This window comes from Ranitomeya variabilis, chromosome 3, assembly GCF_051348905.1.
Source record: "Ranitomeya variabilis isolate aRanVar5 chromosome 3, aRanVar5.hap1, whole genome shotgun sequence".
NCBI lineage: Eukaryota > Metazoa > Chordata > Amphibia > Anura > Dendrobatidae > Ranitomeya > Ranitomeya variabilis.
The window spans coordinates 666,552,993-666,580,288 of NC_135234.1; the positions used below are offsets into that span (position 1 = coordinate 666,552,993).

General features: G+C 44.1%; 1 protein-coding gene across 2 annotated transcripts in view; it reads left to right on the top strand.

Annotated features, from left to right (window-relative positions):
• LOC143818485 (baculoviral IAP repeat-containing protein 5.1-like) overlaps positions 1–27,296 on the top strand; it is a 230,316-nt gene that overhangs the window by 39,556 nt on the left and 163,464 nt on the right. The window contains exon 4 of one of the 2 annotated variants that reach the window (XM_077299780.1): positions 566–769. The exons of the other annotated variant lie outside the window; for it this stretch is intronic. Coding sequence (XP_077155895.1) covers positions 566–682 — 117 coding nt within the window. The 3' untranslated portion in view covers positions 683–769. Of the gene's footprint in view, positions 1–565; positions 770–27,296 lie in introns of those variants that run through there. 2 annotated transcript variants of the gene reach the window in all.

Below are 27,296 nucleotides of genomic sequence, written 5' to 3' on the forward strand. Positions count from 1 at the left end.
GGAAAAATTGCACGTGACTCCCCAATACCCTCTTGCCATGCTGTCTAATGTGCTTCTTCTGCCTGATCGGACAGTGGGCAAAGGTAGACTTTGCTGAACACCAGGTATTACAATTACCAGGACTGCAAGTGTTCCATTCTGTTAAATGGGGAAATGTGCACAAGTTTATGTAAGTTGGCCTGCTCCTTTGGCATTAGGAAGATTAGAGAAACACTGACCCATTCTTTGCCAATCAGGAAGGGGGTGCTGCATAGCCCTTTCAAAATATAAAAAATTGTCGGTTTTACATGTGTGGAAATATAGCAAATGGATGTTGGTTGCACCCTCATGAGTTAATAATTTCACTTTTTGTATAGCTGCTTGGCCATCTATTTACTTTGAATGATAAAGGTTATTCCTTGCAAATAGCACAGCGCACCAAGGTATGCAATTGACACTCATTTGTAGCATACTAAACTTGTTTTGTTAGGATGGCAAAGTATTGTGGGCATTGGTAGCAGTCATTAATGTGGATCTGTAATTGTATTTGGAGACTGATTGATTTATATTCTTGCTTTTCTTCTAGCGCAAGTTTTCCACTGTTGTTACTGAATATCTAGATGAGGAAATGACTGCTACAACCAGACGGCTAGTAGAATATTTTGCCAATCAGCATGCCTGCTCATTAGACATGGAGAACTAATGTTATTTATTACATGTACAGTTTTTTTTTAACTTGTGTTTAGTACAGTAACTTATTACAGCCTATTAATAAACATTTTATACATAATTGTGTTTTTATTAAAAATTGCTACTGTTTAAGAAGAAAAATGGAATAATTCCATAAGCCCTTACCGACATGACATGCGTCGACTCCTTAACTTTGCTTTCTCACACTCTGAGCCCGTATCTTTCCCTACACATGTTAGCTAACACTTGCAGCTCTCAACTTGTTAAATCCTGCTGTCAACCTGACAGAAGCATTTCACATGCACCAGCAGCACACATTACTCCACGTGCTTTTATTTTTTTATGCTGTTGTTCACTGCAAGATTGTGCAAGAAGCAATTGAAACATTGTATCTAACCTACAATGGTATCTGTTAAAACAAACAAACAAAAAAAATACTCCAGCACAAAATAAGCCCTCACATAGCCCTACTGTATATCCCATATAGAAAAATTTTTTTTTTTCCCCATTTCTTAAATATAATAAACTATACTGATTTGACCTCTGCATGCTTCTACTGACCTGGAGAACTGTATAGGACAGTCTTCCTATATAGTGAACAAGGATGGGGGGGATTTTTTTTTTGCATCACATGATAAAATGATACAACTTCTCCTGCAAAAAACTATATATAATTTTTAAACAATTATGGCTCTTGGTAAAAAGCAAAGAATGAAAATGGCCACTGTATAAAGGGGTTACCATAACTAATGATGCTGTAAGCTTAGTTAGTATCTTCATCATATTTGTAACATACTGAATGGCTATGCAAAGCCAGAGCAGGAGGTTGCAGTAGTCAAGGCGCGAGATGAGGGTATGGACTATGGTTTTTGCAGATTCTTGGCTGAGGAATGTACAGATCTAGGAAATATTTTTGAGTTGACGTGGGAAGGGCTTTGATATGTGGTTTGAAAGAGATCAGTGTAAAGGATTACTCCAAGGCAGCGAGCTTGTGGGACTGGGAGAGTGGGCACTGGGCAGCTATTTACTTTACTTTTTCTAGTTTTAGAAATCTAACTGAGAAGAAGGATGAAATAGCAGACAGACATTGTGGGATTCTGGTGGGTGGTGATATCTGGTCCAGAGATGTAGATCTGTGTGTCATCGGCATAGAGATGATACTGAAAGCCGTGAGATTCTAGGAGCTGTCCCAGTCCGAAGGTGTAAATGGAGAAGAGAAGGGGCCCTAGGACTGAACCTTGCAGGACTCCGACAGATAGGGAAGGAGGTGGTGTGAGTGGGAGACGCTGAATGTCTGGTCTTTTAAGTATGACAAGATCCAGGATAGGGCCAAGTCTGTGATGCCAAGGGATGAGAGGTTCTGTAATAATAGGTAGAGTTGAGCGACTTTTACTTTTTTCGGATCGAGTCGGGTTTCGCAAAACCCGACTTTGTCAAAAGTCGGGTTGGGTGAAATCGGCCGATTATTGCGAAAAGTCGGGGGCCGACAAACACGAAACCCAATGCAAGTCAATAGGGAATCAAAGTCGGCAGTGAGTGGAGGACAGGAAAACACCTACAGTGCCCATTTTAATGGCAAAAACATAAATTCTTATTACTTAAGCTTGTCAATCTTTACTTTACAATAATAGTTAGGCATTGAAAACTGAGGGTCATTTGGCTAAAGATGTGGGGGGAGGGGGGTGGGTAGGGCTGGCTCAAGATTTTTGTGGGCCCAGGAAACGCAGAATACGTCACGGCGGTGGAGCAGGGAGAGGTAAGTATTTCAACTTTGCAAGTCCTGTAAACTTGAGCAAGCAGGGAGGGACCACTCGTTGGCACTGGGCCCCTCATAGTACGGCGGTGTGTTTGACGGTGGGTGGCACCTCCCACTGGCAGACACTTTTGCGTACTATGAGGGGCCCTGTGCCAGTGACGTCGCCAACAAGTATGCCCCCCCCCCCACCTGATGAAGGAACCTGCACTTTCATCTGCACCTTACTTTTTGTCCCCGTGTAAAGTGGTATAGTATGCGGGAAGGGGAACCTGACTTTCAGCAGGGTCAGATTCTGGCTGTGCAGAGTGCAAGGGGACTGTAGTGGTCTAGGTCAATGTACCAGCAGACTCCTCTAGCAGTGGCTGGGCAATGGGCAGGATGAGGAGGAAACAGATATAGGCCCAAATAATAAATTAGGCTAAATGCAGTTCAAAATTGGTAACAGGACTAAAAGCGTCATATGAAACGTGACTTTTGCGTGCAGATCGCCGACCTCATGGCCGATCCCACACTAGGGTCGGGTTTCATGAAACCCGACTTTGCCAAAAGTCGGCGATTTTTGAATTTGTCCGATCCGTTTCGCTCAACCCTAATAATAGGGAATGGTCCACTGTGTGAAAGACAGAGGACAGGTCCAGGAGGAGGACAAAGTAGTGTCGCTTGGCCTTGGCGGTTAATAGGTCATTGGTGACCTTAGTTAGGACAGTTTCAGTGGAGTGGGGTGACTGGAAGCCAGATTGTAAGCGGTCAAAGAGAGAGCAAGAAGAGTGGTGGGTGGACAGTTCAAGATGGACGAGTTCCAGTAATTTTGAGGCAAAGGGGAGAAGTGATATTGGGCGATAGCTAGATACAGAGGATGGATCAAGAGAGGGCTTTTTGAGGAGAGGTGTGAGTGTTAATACAAGACAAGTTATCTTTGAAGAGCTTCATATTCTCTATTCATGCCCCATGGATGGACCGTGAAAATCCAGAACAATTCGCTCTTTTTAAGTCTACGTAATGTGTCGCCACCTCGTCTAGATTGAACAATACTTTCTAAAACGTGAAACCTTAATTGGCAAACTGTATGTCCCACAGAGATAGTGTGCAGGCACTGGCAACATCATGAGTTTACAGCGGATAGTTGACTTGTGTTGAGAGATGCGGTCCTGGATATGTTGGGTAAACAACAAAAGAAAGTAAAAACCGTGTATATATATATATATATAATCTCAGTGGACACAAGGGCGCACGTCCAAAACCAGGGAGCCCATCCCAGACAGTACCAAGACCACAAAAAACAAAGCGACAGCGCCACAATGGATGGTGAAAAAATAGGAGCTTACATTTATTCTGCCTCTTGTAGCGATGTTTCGGTCAACAGACCTTGATAAACATTGGGGACAGTGTAGACAAGGAAAAGTCCCCTTCTTTTGAGTCATGAACATTAGTTGGCTCTGTGTTTGGTTCTGAGAGACAATGTCAGCCCTAACCAACAAATTTCTAATGTTTTGAGGTCTTTTGTGACAAATAAGTGGAGGAATATTAAACTCTGGAATGGTAGGATAGGCCTTACCTAGAAGTGGTCAAGAACACAATTCTTTAAGAAATTCATATATGGATGGTATGTAGTAGCAAAAGCCATCCTATTGGATTTAGCTGCGTGGGATGGATTAAATTGTGTGGCCTCCTCCAGAACTTTATCGGGATAACCCCGACTTGAAAATCTGTCACACATTTCTGAGATACGTTGTTCCCTTTTTATTGGTTTAGTGACAATGCGATTCACTTTGTGTATTTGAGATTTAGGTAATGATCTCTTCATGTGAGATGGGTGATAGCTGGTATAGTGCAACAGACTGTTCTTGTCAGTTGGTTTAGTATAAAGGTCAATATCAAAGTGACCGTCTCTTATCATAACAAAGGTATCAAGAGAACTTACTGTTCAGATCTTTGTGTAATGTAAAAGTGAAGTTCGAAACCTGAGTATTGATGTAATGAGAATTCCATTAAGGAAGATTCATCTCCATTTCAAATCATGAAAATATCAATTAATCTTTTCCAGTAAAAAGAGTGCCTCAAAGTGTATGGGTATACACATCTCTCCTCAAATGACGCCATAAATATATTCACATAAGAGGATCCCATTGCTGTACCGACCTTTTGGATAAAAAAAACTGATCCGCAAAGAGAAAAAAGTACGAGTGAGTATCAGACAATAGGGCCATGCAAAAATCTTTCTGATCACGTGAAAAATCAGTATATGTATCTAAGAGGCTAACTGCCTCCATGCCTTGAGTATGGTCAATATTAGTATACAGGCTGTTAACGTCCATAGTTACAAGAATACAATCTTGCGGTAATGAATTCACTGTACGGAGAACATCCAGAAATCAGAAGTGTCCTTGATAAAGGAAACCACATTAATCAAAAGGGGTTAGGATTTTCTCCAATGTCCTGGCTGCTGGTGATAATAAAGAATTAGTGGAAGACACGATTGGTAGTCCTGTCAAATGTTTATGTATCTTTGGCAATGCGCAAAGTACCGGAATGGTAGGGTTTAGGTGAATTTTTGATTAATCTAATTTGGAATCAATAACTTTCTTGTTACAGAAGGAATCCATAATCTGGCGAATTTCATTGTAAATCTCTAAAGAAGGATCCCTTGCTAGGGATAAGTATGTATACCTGTCATTGAGATGCTTATACACAGGGTCGGACTGGGGTGTTTGGGGCCCACCAGGGGCCCACCCTACAGCTATATGTAAATATCTCCTTATGGCGGAGCATCAGCTGTAAAACAAAGGCGGCTGCTGCACAGCTACTGTGCGCCCCAATAACTGGGATGTATAATGACGATAGTTTACATTAATGGGGATCTTGGTTAAAACAAGTTATCACCCATCCATGGCCTCCACAGGATAGGAGATCGCTTAGGTCCGACCATTAGAAACTGCACTGATCGGAAGAATGGGGAAGTTTTATCCCTGACAGGACACTTTTATCCCCATTTTAAAATGCAGCGGTAGGTGGGATATCTGACCGCAGCTCCATTCATTCTCTTTGAGGTTTCCAGAAAAAAAAAAGTGCAGTCACAGAGTGAATGAATGGATCAGCGATCTAGTCGCACATGCCACTCCAGTCTAATGGGGATAAAAAGTTACACATATTGCTGAATGGGTCCAAGCAGTCAGACCCCCCCCCCCACACCAATCAATACGTTATCACTTATCCTGTGGAGAGGTGATTTCCCACAGGAAACCCCCTGTAAGTGCATCTCCGCCGCTGTGTACAAAGCATTACAACTCTAATGGAAATAAAGAATCTTCTCCTAATTAATATCAGAGAGCACAAATGACCACCATACACAACACAATCCACTATACCAAGACCAATATTACCACATACAGGAAGAAATACCACCACACCATGACCAGACCACATAGTGACCGAATAATACTACATACAAGGGACAAATACCGCCACACCATTACCAGATCACATATGACCACCACATAGTGACCGAATAATATGACATATTAGGGCAACATGGTTCAGAGGTTAGCACTGCAGCCTTGCAGCGCTGGGGTCCTGGGTTCAAATCCCACCAAGGACAACATCTGCAATGAGTTTGTATGTTCTTCCCGTGTTTGCGTGGGTTTCCTCCAGGTACTCTGGTTTCCTCCCACATTTACAAAGACATACTGCTAGGGAATCTAGATTGTGAGCCCCATCGGGGACAATGGCAATAATGTCTGTAAAGCGCTGTGAAATTAATAGCGCTATATAAATGAGTAAAAATAAATATTACCAGCATATTGGCACCAAATAATACCACATACAAGGGGAAATACTGCCACGCCGCGACCAGACCACAAATTACCAACACATAGTGCCTGAATACTACAATATTGATTATGAGTTTGGTGTGGCCCCCAGACGCAGGGCAGCGGGGTACTCGGAAACGGGCATCTCCAGGGCGCAGATCGCGGTCGGAGTCATCCTGTCCGTAGCAGGGTTCCACCTCGTCCCTGTCGATGTGGACTCTCACGGGTAATCCAATCTCCTGCACCAATCCTTTTCCTTCCCGGGGATTGAAGGCCACAATGACTCCCCATTTCGGTGAGGGGTCATCCACGTCGCCCTTCAGATCAATCGTGACCGCAGGTCAGGTCTCTTCTCTCCACACAGCCACCAGGCGCCGCCGGTGTTCCATCCAGGGCAGGGCAGGATCTTCAGATCCCTTTCCCACGGCTCACGACCCAGTGGTGGGGTCCTTGGGTCCTCCGCGGTTGGCGCGGGTGAAGCGGGGGCAGGCGGATCTCCGCAGGGGGGCCCAGCTGGGAACCAGCATGAGGGTGAGCTTCTCGACAGCACTGTCGGGCTTCGGCCACGGCCACCCAGTCATCTGGTGACTGGCCGCTGGGCCTCCCCGTGGGCAGCTCTGCGGCGGTCAATCCCCTCAGCAACGGTGGATCCGGGCTCGCTTCCGGTGATGAGGCCCTGCGCCAGGCCGGGATGTCCCCACGTGGCTGCCTGGAAGTCGCCATGTTTGTCCCCTCCTCTGGATCTTCTTCCCGCCCTCTCTTTCAGGGGCGGCCCCGTCTCCATCCTCCATAGAGGATGAGAAGGCGGACCTCGGCTGCTGACGGACATGTCCTCAGGATACAGCAATATTTAGACTGGGCGGCCATTGTTCTTTGCGCTTCTCAGTTTGTTCACGCCCACAAATCCACGCCCTTCTTCTTCTCCTGCGCCCCTCATGGCGCTGTAATGGTGGCGGTTTTGGCGGGAATTTTTGGTGGCAACTGGCAATACACAGTCTTTGCAATAAATCACGATTCAAGCACAATTCAGTCACCGTTCCAAGGCACACATGACCTGATTCTCAGGCTTAAGTAGATCCTGTTCGTGACGCCAAGTTTGGAGTGGCCCCCAGATGCAGGGCAGCGGGGTACTCTGTACCGGGTCTCTCGGTCTCGGTTGTAGGGGTGTCACGGTGGCCCGACCTGGTCCGTGGCCCTGCTAAGGGGTGCCCAAATAAAGGTGTAGGTGAGAGTTTGTCAAGTGTTCGTGACGCCACCTGTGGTATTCGGTCAGGGTGACCGACGCTGCTAGGGGTCCACTGGTGTGATGGAATGGCAGCTAGATGTTGTAACTTCCCACAGGTGAAGTATGTCCCCAGGGCTTCCCTTGATGAGTAGATGATAATGATGTAGGTCGCAGTAAATGACGAGGACACAGGGTTGCAGTCTCTTTACCTCTTTACTGAAGGCTTCGGCATCCGCAATCCAGAGCACTGCTAACAGGGCTGGCTGAGACCGGCCGGTCTGAAGGCACATCCAGAGTTCCCTTTGCAGGTGGAAATCAGCCTTCCTACTAGCACCTGTGTGTTGTACTTCCCTGCTGAGCACCACGGGATAGTCCTCACAACTGTCGTGTATGTTTCTGTTCTTTCTCTCTGTCCCCCAGATGGTTTGGATAGGACGCAACCGTATGACGGGGTAGGCCTGGAGTTATTTTATAGGGACCCTAGAGACGCCCCTCTCCCACAATTGCCTCCGTTGTCTTCATTAGGTGTAAAGGTGAGACAGCCAACCTAGAGTTAACTGCCCTGCCGTAGTTCAAAGTAATGCGTAGAGCCTATTACTTCCTCGGCGTTCCGGCCGCCGGCTACGCGCCTCAGAAGGATGTTGCCGATCTTGGGGCACCACTCCTTCTGGTTCTATCTCCTTTGTGCTGTGATCTTGTTTCTCACTTCTCCACAATATACTTCGCTTCGTGTCCTTTCTTAGAATGCCGCCGCAATGAGGTGCAGGCACGGCTCCGTAACGATCTGTCTCGTGCTAGGCCACTGCCAGGATCCCACCCCTGACAGGGACCTCCCTGAGTCTTCCCAAGCAACTCTCTCTCTCACTAGATGTTACCTGGGCAAAACCCAGTCAGATTCTCCCTAACTTCCTATCCGACTCCCAGTTTTACCAGAGTGTGAGGAGTGGCCTAATACATAGAATCTTTTGCTCCCCCTGGTGGCCGGAGTGTGAAGTGTAGTGTGTGACTGTGATACCTGGTCAGGTGAACTCTTTTAGTGCTATCAGACGTACCATCACTCCCCCTTGTGGCAGAGCGACAATACTGCAACGACCAGGACTCTGGGGCACTGCACATACAAACCTCAATACTAACAACACTGTTATTACCACCAGTGACAATATACACAGTACCTCTGTATATAGTGTCAGTGTACAGGTATTACAGTGACCACCAGTGACATTATTCACAGAAGCTCTATATATAGTGCATAGTGTGCATGTAATACAGTGATCACCAGTGACAATATACACAGGAGCTCTGTATATAGTGTCAGTGTACAGGTATTACAGTGACCACCAGTGACATTATACAGAGGAGCTCTGTATATAGTGTACATGTAATACAGTGATCACCAGTGACATTATACACAGGAGCTCTGCATATAGTGCACATGTAATACTGTGATCACCAGTGACATTATACACAGGAGCTCTGTATATAGTGTACATGTACAGGTAATACAGTGACCACCAGTGACAATATACACAGTACCTCTGTATATAGTGTCAGTGTACACATAATACAGTGATCACCAGTGGCATTATACAAAGGAGCTCTGTACACAGTATACAGTATATAGTGCAAGTGTACAATCAACACACTGACTCACCAGTGACATCTGTAGTTGAAGTCTTTTTTCTTCATCCAGTGCAGTCGCCATTACTTCTTCCAGCAAAGACTTGTCTCTGCAGGAAATAACACAGTTAGCTATAGCTGATCGCTTCCAGAGCACTTTCCCCACTATTTTCCTCAACTTCTATACTATGTCAGATGAAGAAAAAAAAAGACATAGTGCCACCCTGCACAGTAGCAGGACCCCCTTTTGTTCTCCCCATGGAAGACAGTAAGCTCAAAAGTAAATTACAGCAGTAATAATGTCCTCTGATTGGCCCCTACAGTAATTATGTCCCCACTTGCCACCATAAACCAATGATGTATGATGTGTAGTGTTGAGCGATACCGTCCGATACTTGAAAGTATCGGTATCGGAAAGTATCGGCCGATACCGGCAAAGTATCGGATCTAATCCGATACCGATACCCGATACCAATACAAGTCAATGGGACTCAAGTATTGGACGGTATTCCTGATGGTTCCCAGGGTCTGAAGGAGAGGAAACTCTCCTTCAGGCCCTGGGATCCATATTAATGCGTAAAATAAAGAATTAAAATAAAAAATATTGCTATACTCACCTCTCCGACGCAGCCTGGACCTCACCGAGGGAACCGGCAGCGTTCTTTGCTTAAAATGCGCGCTTTTACTTCCTTCCGTGACGTCACGGCTTGTGATTGGTCGCGTGCCGCCCATGTGGCCGCGACGCGACCAATCACAGCAAGCCGTGACGTAATTTTCAGGTCCTCAATGCCTAATTCTAGGCATTCAGGAATTTAAAATTACGTTCCGGCTTGTGATTGGTCGCGTCGCGGTCACATGGGCGACGCGACCAATCACAAGCCGTGACGTCACGGGAGGCAGGAGACGCGCGCATTTTTAAAATTACGTCACGGCTTGTGATTGGTTGCGTGCCGCCCATGTGACCGCGACGCGACCAATCACAGCAAGCCGTGACGTAATTTCAGGTCCTGATGCCTATTTCTGCATTGAGGACCTGAAATTACGTCACGGCTTGCTGTGATTGGTCGCGTCGCGGTCACATGGGCGGCACGCAACCAATCACAAGCCGTGACATAATTTTAAAAATGCGCGCGTCTCCTGCCTCCCGTGACGTCACGGCTTGTGATTGGTTGCGTCGCCCATGTGACCGCGACGCGACCAATCACAAGCCGGAACGTAATTTTAAATTCCTGAATGCCTAGAATTAGGCATTGAGGACCTGAAAATTACGTCACGGCTTGCTGTGATTGGTCGCGTCGCGGCCACATGGGCGGCACGCGACCAATCACAAGCCGTGACGTCACGGAAGGAAGTAAAAGCGCGCATTTTAAGCAAAGAACGCTGCCCGTTCCCTCGGTGAGGTCCAGGCTGCGTCGGAGAGGTGAGTATAGCAATATTTTTTATTTTAATTCTTAATTTTACACATTAATGTTGTTTCGATACCGATACCCGATACCACAAAAGTATCGGATCTCGGTATCGGAATTCCGATACCCGCAAGTATCGGCCGATACCCGATACTTGCGGTATCGGAATGCTCAACACTAATGATGTGACCTCAATACAGTAATTGTCACCCCTTTATTTAATAAGGTGCCAGATCCTTGGCTCCTTTATTTCATGTCTCCATCTTGGACCCCAATGTCCACCTTAATAAGGTCCCTATCCTGGGCCCCTTCCAGTAATAAATGTCCTCATCCTGGGCCCCTTTATTTAATGTACCTGGCCCCTATGTCCGTCCCTATGGCCGCTACCTTGCCCAACTACAGAGGGGGGGATTCTTCTCACCTTCTTGCGCTCCCCAGCATCCTCTTGAGGCTTCATATTCGGCGTAGTCGTTACAATGGCTGCCGACTGCAGCTGTGACAGGGCGCTCTGCTCTGTGACAGGCCATGTGTTGAAGTCACATAGCAGTTTTGTTAAATGACTCCTGCAGCTTTTGATAGGCTGGCGGCCTTTCAATGTTACTGCTATCAAAGGCTGCAGGAGTCATTTAACAAAACTGCTATGTGACTTCAACACATGGCCTGTCACAGAGCAGAGCGCCCTGTCACAGCTGCAGCCGATATTCATCATGATTCGTGACATGCATTGTCTCCAGGGTCGGCTCCAGGTTTTCATGGGCCTCGGGCAAAAGAGAAGAGTATCAGTAGGCCCCTTTAACACATGCCACGATTCCTGATGCACAGATAAAAAAAATGATATAATACAATATATAGTCACCACACAGTGCGCCATACAGTATTAGGGTCAACACATAGTGCTCCATACAGTATTACAGGCACCTCATAGTCCTCCATACAGTATTATGGGCAACCACATAGTGCTCCATACAGTATTACGGGCACCGCATAGTCCTCCAAACAGTATGGTCAACACATAGTCCGCCATACAGTATTACGGGCACCTCATAGTGCGTCATACAGTATTATGGTCAACACATAGTCCTCCATACAGTATTATGGGCACCTCATAGTCCTCCATACAGTATTATGGGCAACCACATAGTCCTCCATACAGTATTATGGGCACCTCATAGTCCTCCATACAGTATTATGGTCAACACATAGTCCTCCATACAGTATTATGGGCACCTCATAGTCCTCCATACAGTATTATGGGCAACCACATAGTCCTCCATACAGTATTACGGGCATCTCATAGTCCTCCATACAGTATTATGGTCAACACATAGTGCTCCATACTGTATTACGGGCACCTCATAGTCCTCCATACAGTATTCTGGGCAACCACATAGTTCTCCATACTGTAGCACGGGCACCTCATAGTCCTCCATACAGTATTATGGTCAACACATAGTCCGCCATACAGTATTACGGGCACCTCATAGTGCGCCATACATTATTATGGTCAACACATAGTGCTCCATACAGTATTACGGGCAACCACGTAGTGCTCCATACTGTATTACGGGCAACCCCTAGTCCTCCATTCAGTATTATGGCCAACCACCCAGTCTGCCATACAGTATTATTGCCCCATATAATGCTCCTCCATACAGTATTATTGGCCCCATATAATGCTCCTCCATTCAGCACATCATGGGCCCCCTTCTCCTACATACAGTATTGTGTGCCCCATGCTCCTCCACACAGTATTATGCCCCCCAGCTCCTCCACACAGTATTATGGGACCCCGCTCCTCCATACAGTATTATGCATCCCCGCTCCTCCATGCAGTATTATGGGACCTCGTTCCCCCACACAGTATTATGGGACCCTGCTCCTCCATACAGTATTATGGGACCCTGCTCCTCCATACAGTATTATGGGATCTCGCTCCTCCACACAGTATTATGCCCCCCTCTGCTCCTCCATACAATCATACAATATTATGTATTAGTATTATGCCCCCGGCTCCTTCATACAGTATTATGCCCCCCGCTCCTCCATACATTATTATGGGACCCCGCTCCTCCATACATTATTATGGGACCCTGCTCCTCCACAGTATTATTCCCCCCCGCTCCTCCACACAGTATTATTCCCCCCGCTCCTCCACACAGTATTATTCCCCCCGCTCCTCCACACAGTATTATGCCCCCCTGCTCCTCCACACAGTATTATGGCCCCCCGCTCCTTCATACAGTATTATGGCCCCCCGCTCCCCCACACAGTATTATGGCCCCCCGCTCCTCCATACAGTATTATGGCCCCCCGCTCCTCCATACAGTATTATGGGACCCCACTCCTCCATACAATCTTATGGGACCCTGCTCCTCCATACAGTATTATGCCCCCCGCGCTGAAGACGTTTGCAGCTGCCGCTGGAATGAGGAGAGGTGAGTAGTAGAAGAGGGGCCTGATGCCAGCACCGTGGGGGGGGGGCGCGACGGTGGGCGCCGCCCGAAGATTTAAAGGGCCCGCGTCCTTTTTTTTTTTTTTTTTTTTCTTCCTCCTCCTCCTCTCTGGAGCGGGGCCCACCGGGCATTTCATCGGTGTCCCGGTGGGCCAGTCCGACCCTGCTCATACACCATGGAGATATAATGAGAGCTGTCTAGTACAACTATCGCTCCCCCCTTATCTGCTGGTTTGATTGCACCATACTAGAAAATAGGGCTTTAGATAGCCTTAAATCCAACAATTATGTTTAATCCGAAAACTTTCTCATGGTCCCCACTTAAGCCTACCAATATAGGTAATTATTTATACATTGCTACACTATCTATTAAATATTCTGTTATATATTATTTTTATCACATATCCTTTATTCACTTTTCTCCTTCCTCTCATTTCATTTATGGTTCATTTTCTCCTTGTTAGTTTACCCTCCAGTCTTTGATACCTTTCATGGAATCAGTTACTTTTGTGTTGTTTCCACTCTCCTCCACACAGGGGTCCCTACTTTTCTCTTTTTTTTTTTTTCCTCTTTCAATATGGTCTTTGTTGTGCTCACGTGACTTGTTTGGGCCAATTTGCTGGTCATATTTGATGATGGAGATTATAGACAGTGTTTCAGATATGTTTTTACACACCCTAATATGCATGGTAAAATATTCCCATTGACAAAATTCTAGACCTACAGCCAGGGCCTAGGGATGATTATTTCTGAATAGTTTGTGTTATCCGATGTCATGATAGAGCTGTCTGATTATTTGTTTATAATGAGTAGAATGAAATATGGTTAGTTTTATATTTATTATTTGTTTCATCTTTATTTCATTTCTGTATCCGTATATTTATAGACTTCCTTAATAAAGACAGATCGGCAGATGCCGAAACGTTGGATGGATTGATGTCTATATTTTCCTATGTCGGCTGTACATTAAAAAGAATAAGATAAGAAATTACAAAAAGATTCAGAAATTCATGAGTGCCGAAGATTACTATTTGTATTAATCTCTCAATTATAGTTTGCTGTACATTCCACTCCTGACTTTTGGCGTGCAAACACTGATGCGAAAATACTGATGTGTGTGAATGAGACCTTACAAAATTGCTGAAAAGGTTACTGTTACCTACTTTCACAATATTTCCACTAGATGTCACTGTAGCCGCATTCTGCCTACCAGAGCTGTGGTTCCAGATTTCTTTGGCATTGGTACTTTCTAAATTCCATAATGGCTAAAACCTTTTTTTTATCAGGTTGCAGTGTGTTTTGATTTTGGTGGGGAAAAAAAGAAAAGTAAATCCATCATGAAATTCCCATTCCTTTTAAATGCCCAATTAGTTTAACGAGGCTTTATCTAAATGTAATTCTGCAACTCACTACTCGCCATACCTAGTTGCTGTAAGTGGATGAAAATAAGAAACTAAAATTTTTTTATTTTAACTAATATATAATGCATCAAATAGTGTGGACGAGTCCAGGCTGATTAGATTGTTAGACAATATTAAGATACCAAGGAAGAATCCCTTTTCAGACCACAGCACACCCAAGTTGATATTACCATGTCTTTGCCGTGGATTATGCATATTTTGATGAAGGGGTGAAATCTGCATCATTTCTACAAGGAATTCCTAGGACGATCTATCAAAAGACTATATGCAAATTGCTTCTTCAGAGAAAGAGGAATAGAACTCTATAGCGCCACCTTCTGGAAGTGATCCTACTAGTCACTATCGACCCTTTAAAGGAGCGTTGACTTCAGATAAAAGACGCGGTGTTTTCAGGGTATTACCTCTCATCAGTGCAAAGTATGAGATCTGATTTGGCTAGATGAGAGACTCTGGACTGAGGTCTAAGGTTTCTGCTTGTGGAGAGCAGGTATAAAAATGTTTGCAGATATGCTGACTTTCTGTTTTGCGTTTTACCGGCTTCCTATGATTCCCACGCTGTCATCTGTAGCAGTAACGCTACTACAACATCCACTAGGGCCATGGGGTACTGGAAACCAGGTCAGACGATTCTTAAAGGAGTGGTTACGGCAGCAGTGACCCGGTCCGTGGCCCTGAGCACGCAATAAAAGTGATGAGGGAAAGTTGGTAGGGGATTTCACGTGATGCCACCTGTGGTGTTCGGCAATCGGTAACTGACGCTGCTTAAGGGGACCGCTGGGGCCGATGGTGTCGCAGCTGGGATGGTTCTGCTCCCCACAGGTGGAGCAAGGCCCCAGGGCCATGTGTACAGTCTATCAGGGATCGTGGATGCTGGGATGCAGGACTGAGGGTGCAGGAAAGGACTAGAGGACACAAGGGTTGCAGTTTTCTTTTCCTTTAATCCCTGATGGAAGGTGCAGTCCGGGGTACAGGTAACAGGTGGTCATGGATATCCGGGCAGCCTGGAAGCATTTCAGGTTTCACCTAGCCAGGTGGATTTGGAGGCCTTCCCTCTGCGCTGCTCCCTAGGTCCTTGGTGCCTTAAGCTCCACACAAGTCCCTGTTTCAGTCTGTCCATGAAATGGAACATTTCCCTGCATGGCAGGCAGCTTGAGCCTGTTCCAGGTGTCAATCCCTCATGGTGACTCCTGGCTCTCGTATGCTGCTGTGCCTCAGGGTGTCAGCTGGGGCTAGGAAACTTGTAATCTCCTGCCCCCCAGTTTTAGTTGCTGGGCCTGCAGTCCCCACACAACCACAGACTCTGGTGTCCGGTCTTTGACGCTCAGTCCTGGGTGGAGCTCAGTCACAGCTCCAATCCCCCAGGTTTTCCTCACTTGCCTCTGCCCTCTGCACTGTCTTCTTTTACATACTGGGCCACCTATTCACAATGTCCTCAAGTTTATCGGTAAAATCCAGTTTATTTTTGCAATATGGCATAAATCTTTCCTTGTCTATAGGGTTAATCTGAAGTTCCAGTTCCAACTTTAAAGGTGTGGACTAAAAGCGAAATATCTACAGAGGTTATCATCACACACACACACCCTAAGAAACTAATTTCATTGGTGTCTAGGGACACAATCAGACACCTTGGCCCATATGATCCTTACAAAACTACAATTTCCATAATGCCTTTCCTGTCAAGATAATATGGACGTAGTGTCCAAAAAACTGAGAAACCTAGAGATTGGACACCACTAGAATAGAGTATACATTGGGATATGTATTTTCATATCTTGATCAATAATACAAATTCAGTGATCAGCATGACTGAGTATTCTATAAATTCACAATTGGCAGAGCAATAAATGTTGATAGAGGATCTCTAAATGCAAACTTGTAAAAGAAAAATTGCAAAAGGTGGGATTATCAAAAAGTAGGGAAAGTTTTTTTTTTTTTCTGGGCTGCCAAGTATATCAATGATATTTCCAGAGCAAGCAAATATTTTTGGAAAACGATCGCCAAACATAAATTCGTCAAGAATAGGGTACATTCGGATTTGTGATCGGTAGCACGAGCATTTTTCTTAAAATCGGAAAAAGTTGGTAGCATTCAGTAAAAGAAAGAATAAAACCTGGCAATTCAAGTGCCGCATTCAGAAAAAAAAACAGAGTGACAGGTTAGAATAGATATATACTGTACACATAGAATAGATATATATATACACTGCTAAAAAAAATAAAGGGAACACTAAAATCCTACATCCTAGATATCACTGAATGAAATATTCCAGTTGTAAATCTTTATTCTTTACATAGTGGAATGTGTTGAGAACAATAAAACCTAAAAATGATCAACATAAATCACAACTAATATCCCACAGAGGTCTGGAGTTGGACTGATGCTCAAAATCAAAGTGAAAAATGAAGTTACAGGCTGATCCAACTTCAATGGAAATGCCTCAAGACAAGGAAATGATGCTCAGTAGTGTGTGGCCTCCACGTGCCTGTATGACCTCCCTACAATGCCTGGGCATGCTCCTGATGACGCGGCCAATGGTCTCCTGAGGTATCTCCTCCCAGACCTGGACTAAATCATCCGCCAACCCCTGGATAGTCTGTGGTGCAACGTGAGGTTGGTGGATGGTGCCAGACATGATGTCCCAGATGTGTTCAATCGGATTCAGGTCTGGGGGACGGGTGGGCCAGTCCATAGCTTCAATGCCTTCATCTTGCAGGAACTGCTGACACACTCCAGCCACATGAGGTCTGGAATTGTCCTGCATTAGGAGGAACCCAAGGCCAACCACACCAACATATGGTCTCACAAGGGGTCTCAGGATTTCATCTTGGTACCTAATGGCAGTCCGGCTACCTCTGGTGAGCACATGGAGGACTGTGCAGCCCTCCAAAGAAATGCCACCCCATGCCATTACTGACCCACTGCCAAACTGGTCATGCTGAAGGATGTTGCAGGCAGCAGATCGCTCTCCACAGTGTCTCCAGACTCTGTCACATCTGTCACATGTGCTCAGTGTGAATCTGCTTTCATCTGTGAAGAGCACAGGGCGCCAGTGGTGAATTTGCTAATCCTGGTGTTCTGTGGCAAATGCTAAGCATCCTGCACAGTGTTGGACTGTGAGCACAACCCCCATCTGTGGACGTCAGCACTCAGACCATCCTCATGGAGTCGGTTTCTAACCGTTTGTGTAGACGCATGCACATTTGTGATATAAATATATTTGCGCTGAAGGTACCATTAGTTTATCAAAGAGCTATTGGTTAAAAAACTTCATAGAAAACTTCATAAAAAAGTGCTATATGCCATCCTACACAATTACCTTAATCAGAGCAAATATGGCAATCCTCATGAAACGCTGTTATCCAGAAAAGGTCCTTGTAGTTAATAGACGGTCATATCCAAGTGTCCACAACTATATCTCCCAACGATATACGTAAAGATGGTCCTCAATGTTTCCAAAACTAGAGGGAAAGGGTGTTAATCTGTCCCGGCCGGTGACAGACACCCCTCGCCCTATAGGCAGTATTCCTGGCTTCTTGGCAGTAACCCACGCTTCCAAAGAAAAATTGCCGGCAAGGTGCAGTGAAGCTGCAAGACCTTGCGTGACGTCACATGCACGTGATACTTCACGTGACCGGCTTACAGAGCGCACCCAGGACCAAACTTCTATACGACGCGTTTCGGAGTCAACAGACTCCCTCCTCAGGGATGGTCCGGTGCATAACAAAAGGTGCTTATATGTCCTGTAACATTTAGAAGCGCTGTGCTTACTTATTAAAAGCAAAAAGTTCAATTTCGCTATTAAGGCCATTCGGAATCAGCGTATTCATTTCAAATATCCACTTGCTCTCCTCTCTTGACATTTGGTGAATGAAATTACCTTTCCGCCAATTTTTCTTTACTATTTTGATCCCAGTGACAACAATATTTTTTATTGAACCCTCATGGTATCTCTCAAAATGTTGTGATAGAGGGTGACCTGCAAATTTCTTGTTGATGTTACAAGAAGTTGTTTTTAAATTTTGCATGCACATTTGTGGCCTGCTGGAGGTCATTTTGCAGGGCTCTGGCAGTGCTCCTTCTGTTCCTCCTTGAACAAAGGCTGAGGCAGCGGTCCTGCTGCTGGGTTGTTGCCCTCCTACAGCCCCCTCCACGTCTCCTGGTGTACTGGCCTTTCTACTGGTAGCGCCTTCAGCCTCTGGACACTAAACTGACAGACACAGCAAACCTTCTTGCCCCAGCTCGCATCGATGTGCCATTCTGGATGAGCTGTACTATGTGAGCCACTTGTGTGGGTTGTAGAGTTCATCTCATGCTACCACGAGTGTGAAAGCACAACCAACATTCAAAAGTGACCAAAACATCAGCCAGAAAGCATTGGTACTGAGATGTGGTCTGTGGTCCTCACCTGCAGAACCACTCCTTTATTGAGTGTGTCTTGATAATTGCCAATAATTTCCATCTGTTGTCTATTCCATTTGCACAACAGCATGTGAAATTGATTGTCAAACAGTGTTGTTTCCTAAGTGGACAGTTTGATTTCACAGAAGTTTGATTTACTTGGAGTTATATTCTGTTTTTTAAGCATTCCCTTTATTTTTTTGAGCTATATATATATATATATATATATATATATATATATATATATATATATATATATATATATGTCAGTGACACATATACATGGGTGGGCCATTTATATGGATACACCCAAATAAAATGGGGATGGTTGGTGATATCAACTTCCTGTTTGTGGCACATTAGTATATGGGAGGGAGAAAACTTTTCAAGATGGGTGGTAACCATGGTGGCCATTTTGAAGTCCGCCATTTTAGATCCAACTTTATTTTTTCCAATGGGAAGAGGGTCATGTGAGCATTTCACAAGAAAAACAATTGTGTACTTGGTTTTACGTAACTTTATTCTTTCATGAATTATTTACAAGTTTATGACCACTTAGAAAATGTGTTCAAAGTTCTGCCCATTGTGTTGGATTGTCAATGCAACCCTCTTCTCCCACTCTTGACACACTGATAGCAACACCGCAGAAGAAATACTACCACGCGCTTCCAATATCCCTTGTTTCAGATGCTGCACATCTCGTCTATTCACAGCATAGACAATTGCCTTCAGATGACCCCAAAGATAAAAGTCTAAAGGGGTCAGATCGGGAGACCTTGGTGGCCATTCAACTGGCCCACAACGAACATCATGATGATGCGTTGCCCTCTTTATGCACTGAAGATGGCACGTTCCCTGAGTTTTTCCAAAGATGGTACACCACCACATTATGTGTGTCAGGTCTGAGCATTCCTACATGAACAGTTTCCTGGAAAGTGGATTGGTCGCCTGAATACTTTCTGTACCCACTGTATATATGTATGTATATTACATGGATAGATAGAAGAAAAGTTGGCAATTCATGTGCCGTGTACAGTAATATCACAGTGTGACAGGTTAGAAAAGATTAGATAGAATAGATATATACATATATACAAAGGAGGGCAACAAAATTAAAACAGAGGGTGGGCGAACTACAATACCCAGAGAGATTAGCAAAATTAGGATTATTTAGTCTAGAAAAAAGATGACTGAAGGGCGATCTAATAACCATGTATAAGTATATAAGGGGACAATGCAAATATCTCTCCGAGGATCTGTTCATACCAAGGAAGGTAATGGTCACAAGGGGGCATTCTCTGTGTCTGGAGGAGAGAAGATTTTTCCACCAACATAGAAGAGGATTCTTTACTGTTAGGGTAGAGATAACCTGGAATTCCTTGCCTGAGGAGGTGGTGATGGCGAACTCAGTCGAGGGGTTCAAGAGAAGCCTGGATGTCTTCCTGCAGCATAACAATACTGTATCTTACAGTTATTAAGTTCTTTAGAAGGACGTAGATCTGGGGATTTATTCTGATGGAATATAGGCTGAACTGGATGGACAAATGTCTTTTTTTGGCCTTACTAACTATGCTACACATAGAATACATAGATATGTACAGTAGATGTCAGTGATTTTATATAAATATATATATACCATGTTCCAAATTATTATGCAAATTGGATTTAGGTGTCATAAAGATTTAAATGTTTTGTTTTTCAAATAAACTCATGGATGATATTGTGTCTCAGGGCTCAATGGATCACTGAAATCAATCTTAAACACATGTGATAATTAGTTTTCCAGGTGATTTTAATTAAAGGAAAACTACTTAAAAATGATGTTCCACATTATTAAGCAGCCCACAGGTTTCAAGCAATATGGGAAATAAAAAGGATCTCTCTGCTGCTGAAAAGCGTTAATTAGTGCAATACCTTGGACAAGGTATGTAAACATTAGATATTTCACGAAAACTTAAGAGTGATCATCACACTGTGAATAGATATGTGACTGAAACAGAGCACAGACAGAGTTCATGCAGATAAAGGCATAATGAGGAACGTTTCTACCAGACAAATTCATTGGATTAAGAGAGCAGATGCCAAAATACCATTTCAAAGCAGCAAACAGTTATTTGAAGCTGCTGGTGCCTCTGGAGTCCCTCGAACCTCAAAATGTAGGATACTTAAAAGGCTTGCTGTGGGGCATAAACCTACTATTCGGCCACCCCTAAACAGTGTTCACAAGCCAAAACGGTTGCAGTGGGCCCAGACATACATAAAGACTAATTTTTAAACAGTCTTGTTTACTGATGAGTGTCAAGCAACCCTGGATGGTCCAGATGGATGGAGTAGTGGATGGTACGTGGATGGCCACCATGTCCCAACAAGGCTGCGATGTCAGCAAGGAGGTGGAGTCATGTTTTGGGTCGGAATCATGGGGAAACAGCTGGTAGGGCCCTTTAAGGTTCCTGAAGGTGTGAAAATGACCTCTGCAAAGTATATAGAGTTTCTGACTGACAACTTTCCTCCATGGTATAAAAAGCAGAAATGTGCCTTCAGGAGCAAAATCATCTTCATGCATGACAATGCCCCATCTCATGCTGCAAAGAATACCTCGGAGTCATTGGCTGCTAGGGGCATAAAAGGAGATAAACTCATGGTGTGGCCACCATCTTCCCCTGACCTCAACCCTATAGAGAACCTTTGGAGTATCATCAAGCAAAAGATCTATGAGGGTGGGAGGCAGTTCACATCAAAATAGCAGCTCTGGGAGGCTATTCTGACTTCATGCAAAGAAATACAAGCAGAAAATCTCCAAAAACTCACAAGTTCAATGGATGCAAGAATTGTGAAGGTGATATCAAAGAAGGGGTCCTATGTTAACATGTAACTTGGCTTGTTAGGATGTTTTGGAGTTAAATAGCTTTTTTGTTCCGTGAATGTGACTTCCTAATGCTGCAAATTCCACAAATGAGCATTTTCAGTTCTTTAACCCCTTAATCCCCAAGGGTGGTTTGCACGTTAATGGCCGGGCCAATTTTTACAATTCGACCACTGTCCCTTTATAAGGTTATAACTTTGGAACGCTTCAACGGATCCTGATAATTCTGACACTGTTTTCTCGTGACATATTGTACTTCATGATAGTGGTAACATTTCATTGATATTACTTGCATTTATTTGTGAAACAAATGGAAATTTGGTGAAAATTTTGACAATTTCGCAATTTTCCAACTTTGAATTTTTATGACCTTAAATCACAGAGATATGTCACACAAAGTACCTAATAAGTAACATTTCCCACATGTCTACTTTACATCAGCACAATTTTGGAACCAACATTTTTTTTTGTTAGGGAGTTATAAGGGTTAAAAGTTGACCAGCAATTTCTAATTTTTACAACACCATTTTTTTTTTTTTAGGGACCACATCGCTTGTCACTGAGGCTTCAATCGCAGCAGCTCATTCACCAGTGGTTCTCAGCCTGGATGGCCGCACCTTGGCACCATCCAGGTTGAAGAGTATTAATCCCCCAGACATGGATTACGGCGTGGGACAAAACGACTGGCAGGTATGGTATATTGTTGTTTTTTTATTTTTGTTTTATTACAGAATGAGGGCTTTGGAGAAATTAGGCGTTAAGTGTAACTGTGTTTGTTATTTTTAAATTAAATGCAAAACTGTGTTTAGTCTTATTTCTAATAAAGGACTTTATTCTGGCTGTGTATTTACCATACAACTATAGGATTAGTAATGGATAGGTGTTTTACAGACACTTCTTCAGTATTTATCCATGGGTTTGATGTCACCTGACAATACAAAGGTGACATTAACCCCACAAATATGAACCCCACTTGCCACCACTACAGGGCAAGTGGGGAGATCCAGGCAAAGCGCTAGAATTGGCGCATCTAATAGATGTACCTTTTCTGGGTGGCTGCTTGCTGCTATTTTTAGGTGGGGGCAATATCCATAATATCCATGGCCCCTTACCAGCCAGAAAATACCAGCCCCCTGCTGTCTGCTTTATCAAGGCTGATTATCAAAAATGGGGGAACCTCATGCCATTTTTTAAAATTATTTAAATAATTAACCACCTCACCCCCGGAGTTTTTTTTTTGTTTTTGCGTTTTTGTTTTTCGCTCCCCTCCTTCCCACTTTTTTACTTTTCCATCAATATGGCCATGTGAGGGCTTATTTTTTGTTGGATGAGTTGTACTTTAGAACAACACCATTGGTTTTACCATGTAGTATATTAGTAAACGGGAAAAAAAATTCAAGTGCGGTGAAATTGCAAAAAAGTGCAATCCAACACTTGTTTTTTGTTTGGCTTTTATGCTAGGTTCACTAAATGCTAAAACTGACCTGACATTATGATTTTCCAGGTCATTTCAAGTTCATAGACTAAAAAAAAAAAAATTTCCACAATTTTCCGATACCCGTAGCGTCTCTATTTTTCGTGATTTCGGGTTGGGCTACGGCTTATTTTTTGCGTGCTGAGCTGACGTTTTTAATTATACCATTTTGGTGCAGATAGAATCTTTTGATCGACCGTTATTGCTGTTTAATGCAATTTTATGGCAACCAAAAAAACATAATTCTGGCGTTTTTACTTTTTTTCCCCTTACGCTGTTTAGCAATTGGGTTAATTCTTTTTTTTATATTAATACAGTTGTGCTCAAATGTTTAATAATTTTAGTTTAATGATCGGGCGATTCTGAACGCAGTGATACCAAATATGTGCATATTTGATTTTATTTTTATTGTTTTATTTTGAATGGGGCAAAAGGGGGGTGATTTGAACTTATATTTTTTTTAAATTATTTTTAAAAACATTTTTCTTAAACTTTTGGCATGCTTCAATAGTCTCCATAGGAGACTAGAAGCTACCATAGCCTGATCGGCTCTGCTACATAGAGGCGATGTTCAGATTGCCTCTATGTAGCAGATATACTGACTTGCTTTGAGCGCCGACCACTGGGTGGCGCTCAGAGCCTTCCAGCACTGATAACCATAGAGGTCTCAAGCAGACCTCTGGTTGTCATGCTGACGAACCGATGACCCCTGATCACATGACGAGGGTCACCGGTGCGCCTATTTCCGGCCCGATGGCCGGAAGTGAGATTCGACCTGTGACTATTGCGGGCACATGTCAGCTGTTCAAAACAGCGATATGCCCCAGAAAAGATGTGGGCTCACTGCCGGAGCCCACATCAAAGCTGGGGATACTGACATTGGCATACTATTATGCCCAATGTCGGTAAGGGGTTAAAAAATACGGCTTGGGGACCCCTCTATTCTTGTTATCTAGCCTTACTGAAGCTGACAGATGAGGGTTGCACCCCCCAAGCTGTGAGTTTTGCCTGGCTGGTTATCAAAAATACAGGGGAACCCACGCAGCTTCTTTTTTTAAATTATTTATTTACAGAGCAAGAGCGACTGATGAATACTCCCATCCACCACTCCTGCTCTCACTGTTATTAGCAGCAGCAGGTGTCAGTTGATGGGAGCAGTAGTCCCAACAGCTGACACCAGTGGCCGGAGGGAAACTTTATACCTCTGATCACAGCTGTCTTTTGACAGTGTGGGTACAGCGGCTCTCTGACCGCCAGGAAAGATTTCACCGCCGTTCAGAAGCACTGCGCTGTTCGGCTATATTCGGCGATTAAATTGGCGAATATTGCAAACTCAGCGATTGTGAGCCGAACCGAACATGGAAATGTTCACTCATCTCTAGAGATGAGCGGTGTTCGAGTCGAACTGTTCGCCAATTTCAAATTTGAGCTGTTTTGGGCGGTGTTTGAGTCGTTTGACAAACCCGAACAATTTGCTTAAAATTCGGCTGTTCGAGTTTCTGTTCGATAACTGTTTGTTCACCAAAAGCCTAGCTTGATTTGCGCATTAAAACTGTTTATCATTGTTAATGGACTGTTTCAGTGTATAGTGGGCGGGGGGGGGATAGATCTGTGCTGAAATAACGCCGATCTCCATTTTTTTTTTCTTTCCCGCATTTACAGAGGGGCGGTGCAGTCTCTCAGCCTATCAGCAGTGCACACACACAGCAATGTGCATGTGATGCACACAAGCAAGGGCATGTGTCACTGGCTGTGTATGTCACATGTCCTTGCCCTATAAGAACCAGCCATTTGCCCCGTCGCCACCATTTCCTCACTGCTGCATGCTGCAGCTTAGTGTTAGACGGCACCACTGCTGCTGTGGGCGCTATACAGACTAAGAGTGTTTTTTTGGAGCGAATTGTCAGAGAGACAAGTTTAGGGAGTCGGGAGGAATCGGGACTAGTTGTAATATCAGCCCTTTTCAGGGTAGGTTACAGCAGTTCATAGCACTGTTTGCCAGGCTGGTCTGAGCCAGTGCTGTGCAAGTGTTTGTCACAGCATTTGGTGTAATCTAGCTTAGCCAATCCTTTTGGGCTAGTAGCATTGTCTGATAGTCATCTGAGTAGCCAGCCTGTGAAGCTAGCTACACCGCTTGTGTATCTCAATTTTTACTGCATCTGACCCAGTAAATCGTTTTGGGGTTTTGGGCTTAGTAGCAGTGTCTGCACGTCAGCAGAGTAGCCTGCCTGTGAAACTAACTACACCGCCTGTGTATCTCTATTTTTACTGCATCTAATCTAGTTAATAGTTTGGGCCTAGGAGCAGTGTCTGCACGTCAGCAGAGTAGCCCGCCTGTGAAACAAACTATACCGCCTGTGTATCTTTATTTTTACTGCATCTAATCCAGTTAATAGTTTTGGGCCTAGGAGCAGTGTCTGCACTGTCCGACGAGCCCTGGTGCAATACGTTATGACGTATAGCCTGGGCCAACGAGCTCAAGAGGTGGGGCAAATCACGCTGCAGGTGTGGTCTCAGATCAGGGACCTATGTACCCTTCTGCACAGTTTTGAAATAGCAACGAAGATCTTTAGTGCTGACGATGCCATTATCAGCATGACCATTCCGGTGATTTACATGATAGAGCACACCTTACACAGTGTTCGGAGTCAGGTGTTGGAACAAGAGGAGGAGGAGGAACAGGAGGAGTCGTATGCGGAAGGGATCATATCTCCAAGGTCAAGAAGGTTGGCAAATTTAGGTCGATATGTTTTGTGTTTATTTATAAAAAATATCAGAAATGTGAGAAAAATGTTAAAAAATTAGCAATTTTCTAACATTGAATGATTATCCCTTTTAATCCAGATAGTCATACCACAGCAAAACATTAATAAATAACATTTCCCACATGTCTGCTTTACATCTGCACCATTTGTAAAGTGTTCTTTTATTTTGTTAGCATTTTAGGAGGTTTAAAATTGTAGCAGTAATTTTTCATTTTTTCAAGGAAATGTACAAAATGTAATTTTTTAGGGACCTATCCATGTTTGAAGTGACTTTAGGGGTCCTATATATTGGAAACCCACAATAGTGATAACATTTTAAAAACAGCACCCCCTGACATATTGAAAACTGCTGTCAGGTAGTTTATTAACCCTTCAGGTGCTTTTCAGGAATTAATGCAAAGTGGCATAACAGAAATGAAAATGTCTTTTTTTACCACCTAAATGCCGCTAACTTCTGAACAGGTTACAACAGCCGTCAGACTCTAAGGCCACTATTTGGTCATGAATAGCCATGACAAACATCAGGACCACACAATCATGATCCAAGAGCACCAATTGGGATAAAAAGGTAGCCCCCACACTCTGTTAACCATTTATAATGATGTAGTCACTATTGACAGCAGCATCTAAGGGGTTAAACAGATTTGGACGGTGCAAACACTGATTGTGGCTAATGCAGAAAGTTGTCAGCTATAGTGTACAGCCGACAGCTGCTGGATTGTCACCTCTATGAGGAGGCTATTCTCTTATATATCAGGTCAGTTAAAAGACGTATTGGCGGTCATTAAGGGGTTAAGGCCATTCGGAATCAGCGTATTCATTTCAAATATCCACTTGCTCTCCTCTCTTGACATTTGGTGAATGAAATTACCTTTCCGCCAATTTTTCTTTACTATTTTGATCCCAGTGACAACAATATTTTTTATTGAACCCTCATGGTATCTCTCAAAATGTTGTGATAGAGGGTGACCTGCAAATTTCTTGTTGATGTTACAAGAAGTTGTTTTTAAATTTTGCATGCACATTTGTGGCCTGCTGGAGGTCATTTTGCAGGGCTCTGGCAGTGCTCCTTCTGTTCCTCCTTGAACAAAGGCTGAGGCAGCGGTCCTGCTGCTGGGTTGTTGCCCTCCTACAGCCCCCTCCACGTCTCCTGGTGTACTGGCCTTTCTACTGGTAGCGCCTTCAGCCTCTGGACACTAAACTGACAGACACAGCAAACCTTCTTGCCCCAGCTCGCATCGATGTGCCATTCTGGATGAGCTGTACTATGTGAGCCACTTGTGTGGGTTGTAGAGTTCATCTCATGCTACCACGAGTGTGAAAGCACAACCAACATTCAAAAGTGACCAAAACATCAGCCAGAAAGCATTGGTACTGAGATGTGGTCTGTGGTCCTCACCTGCAGAACCACTCCTTTATTGAGTGTGTCTTGATAATTGCCAAT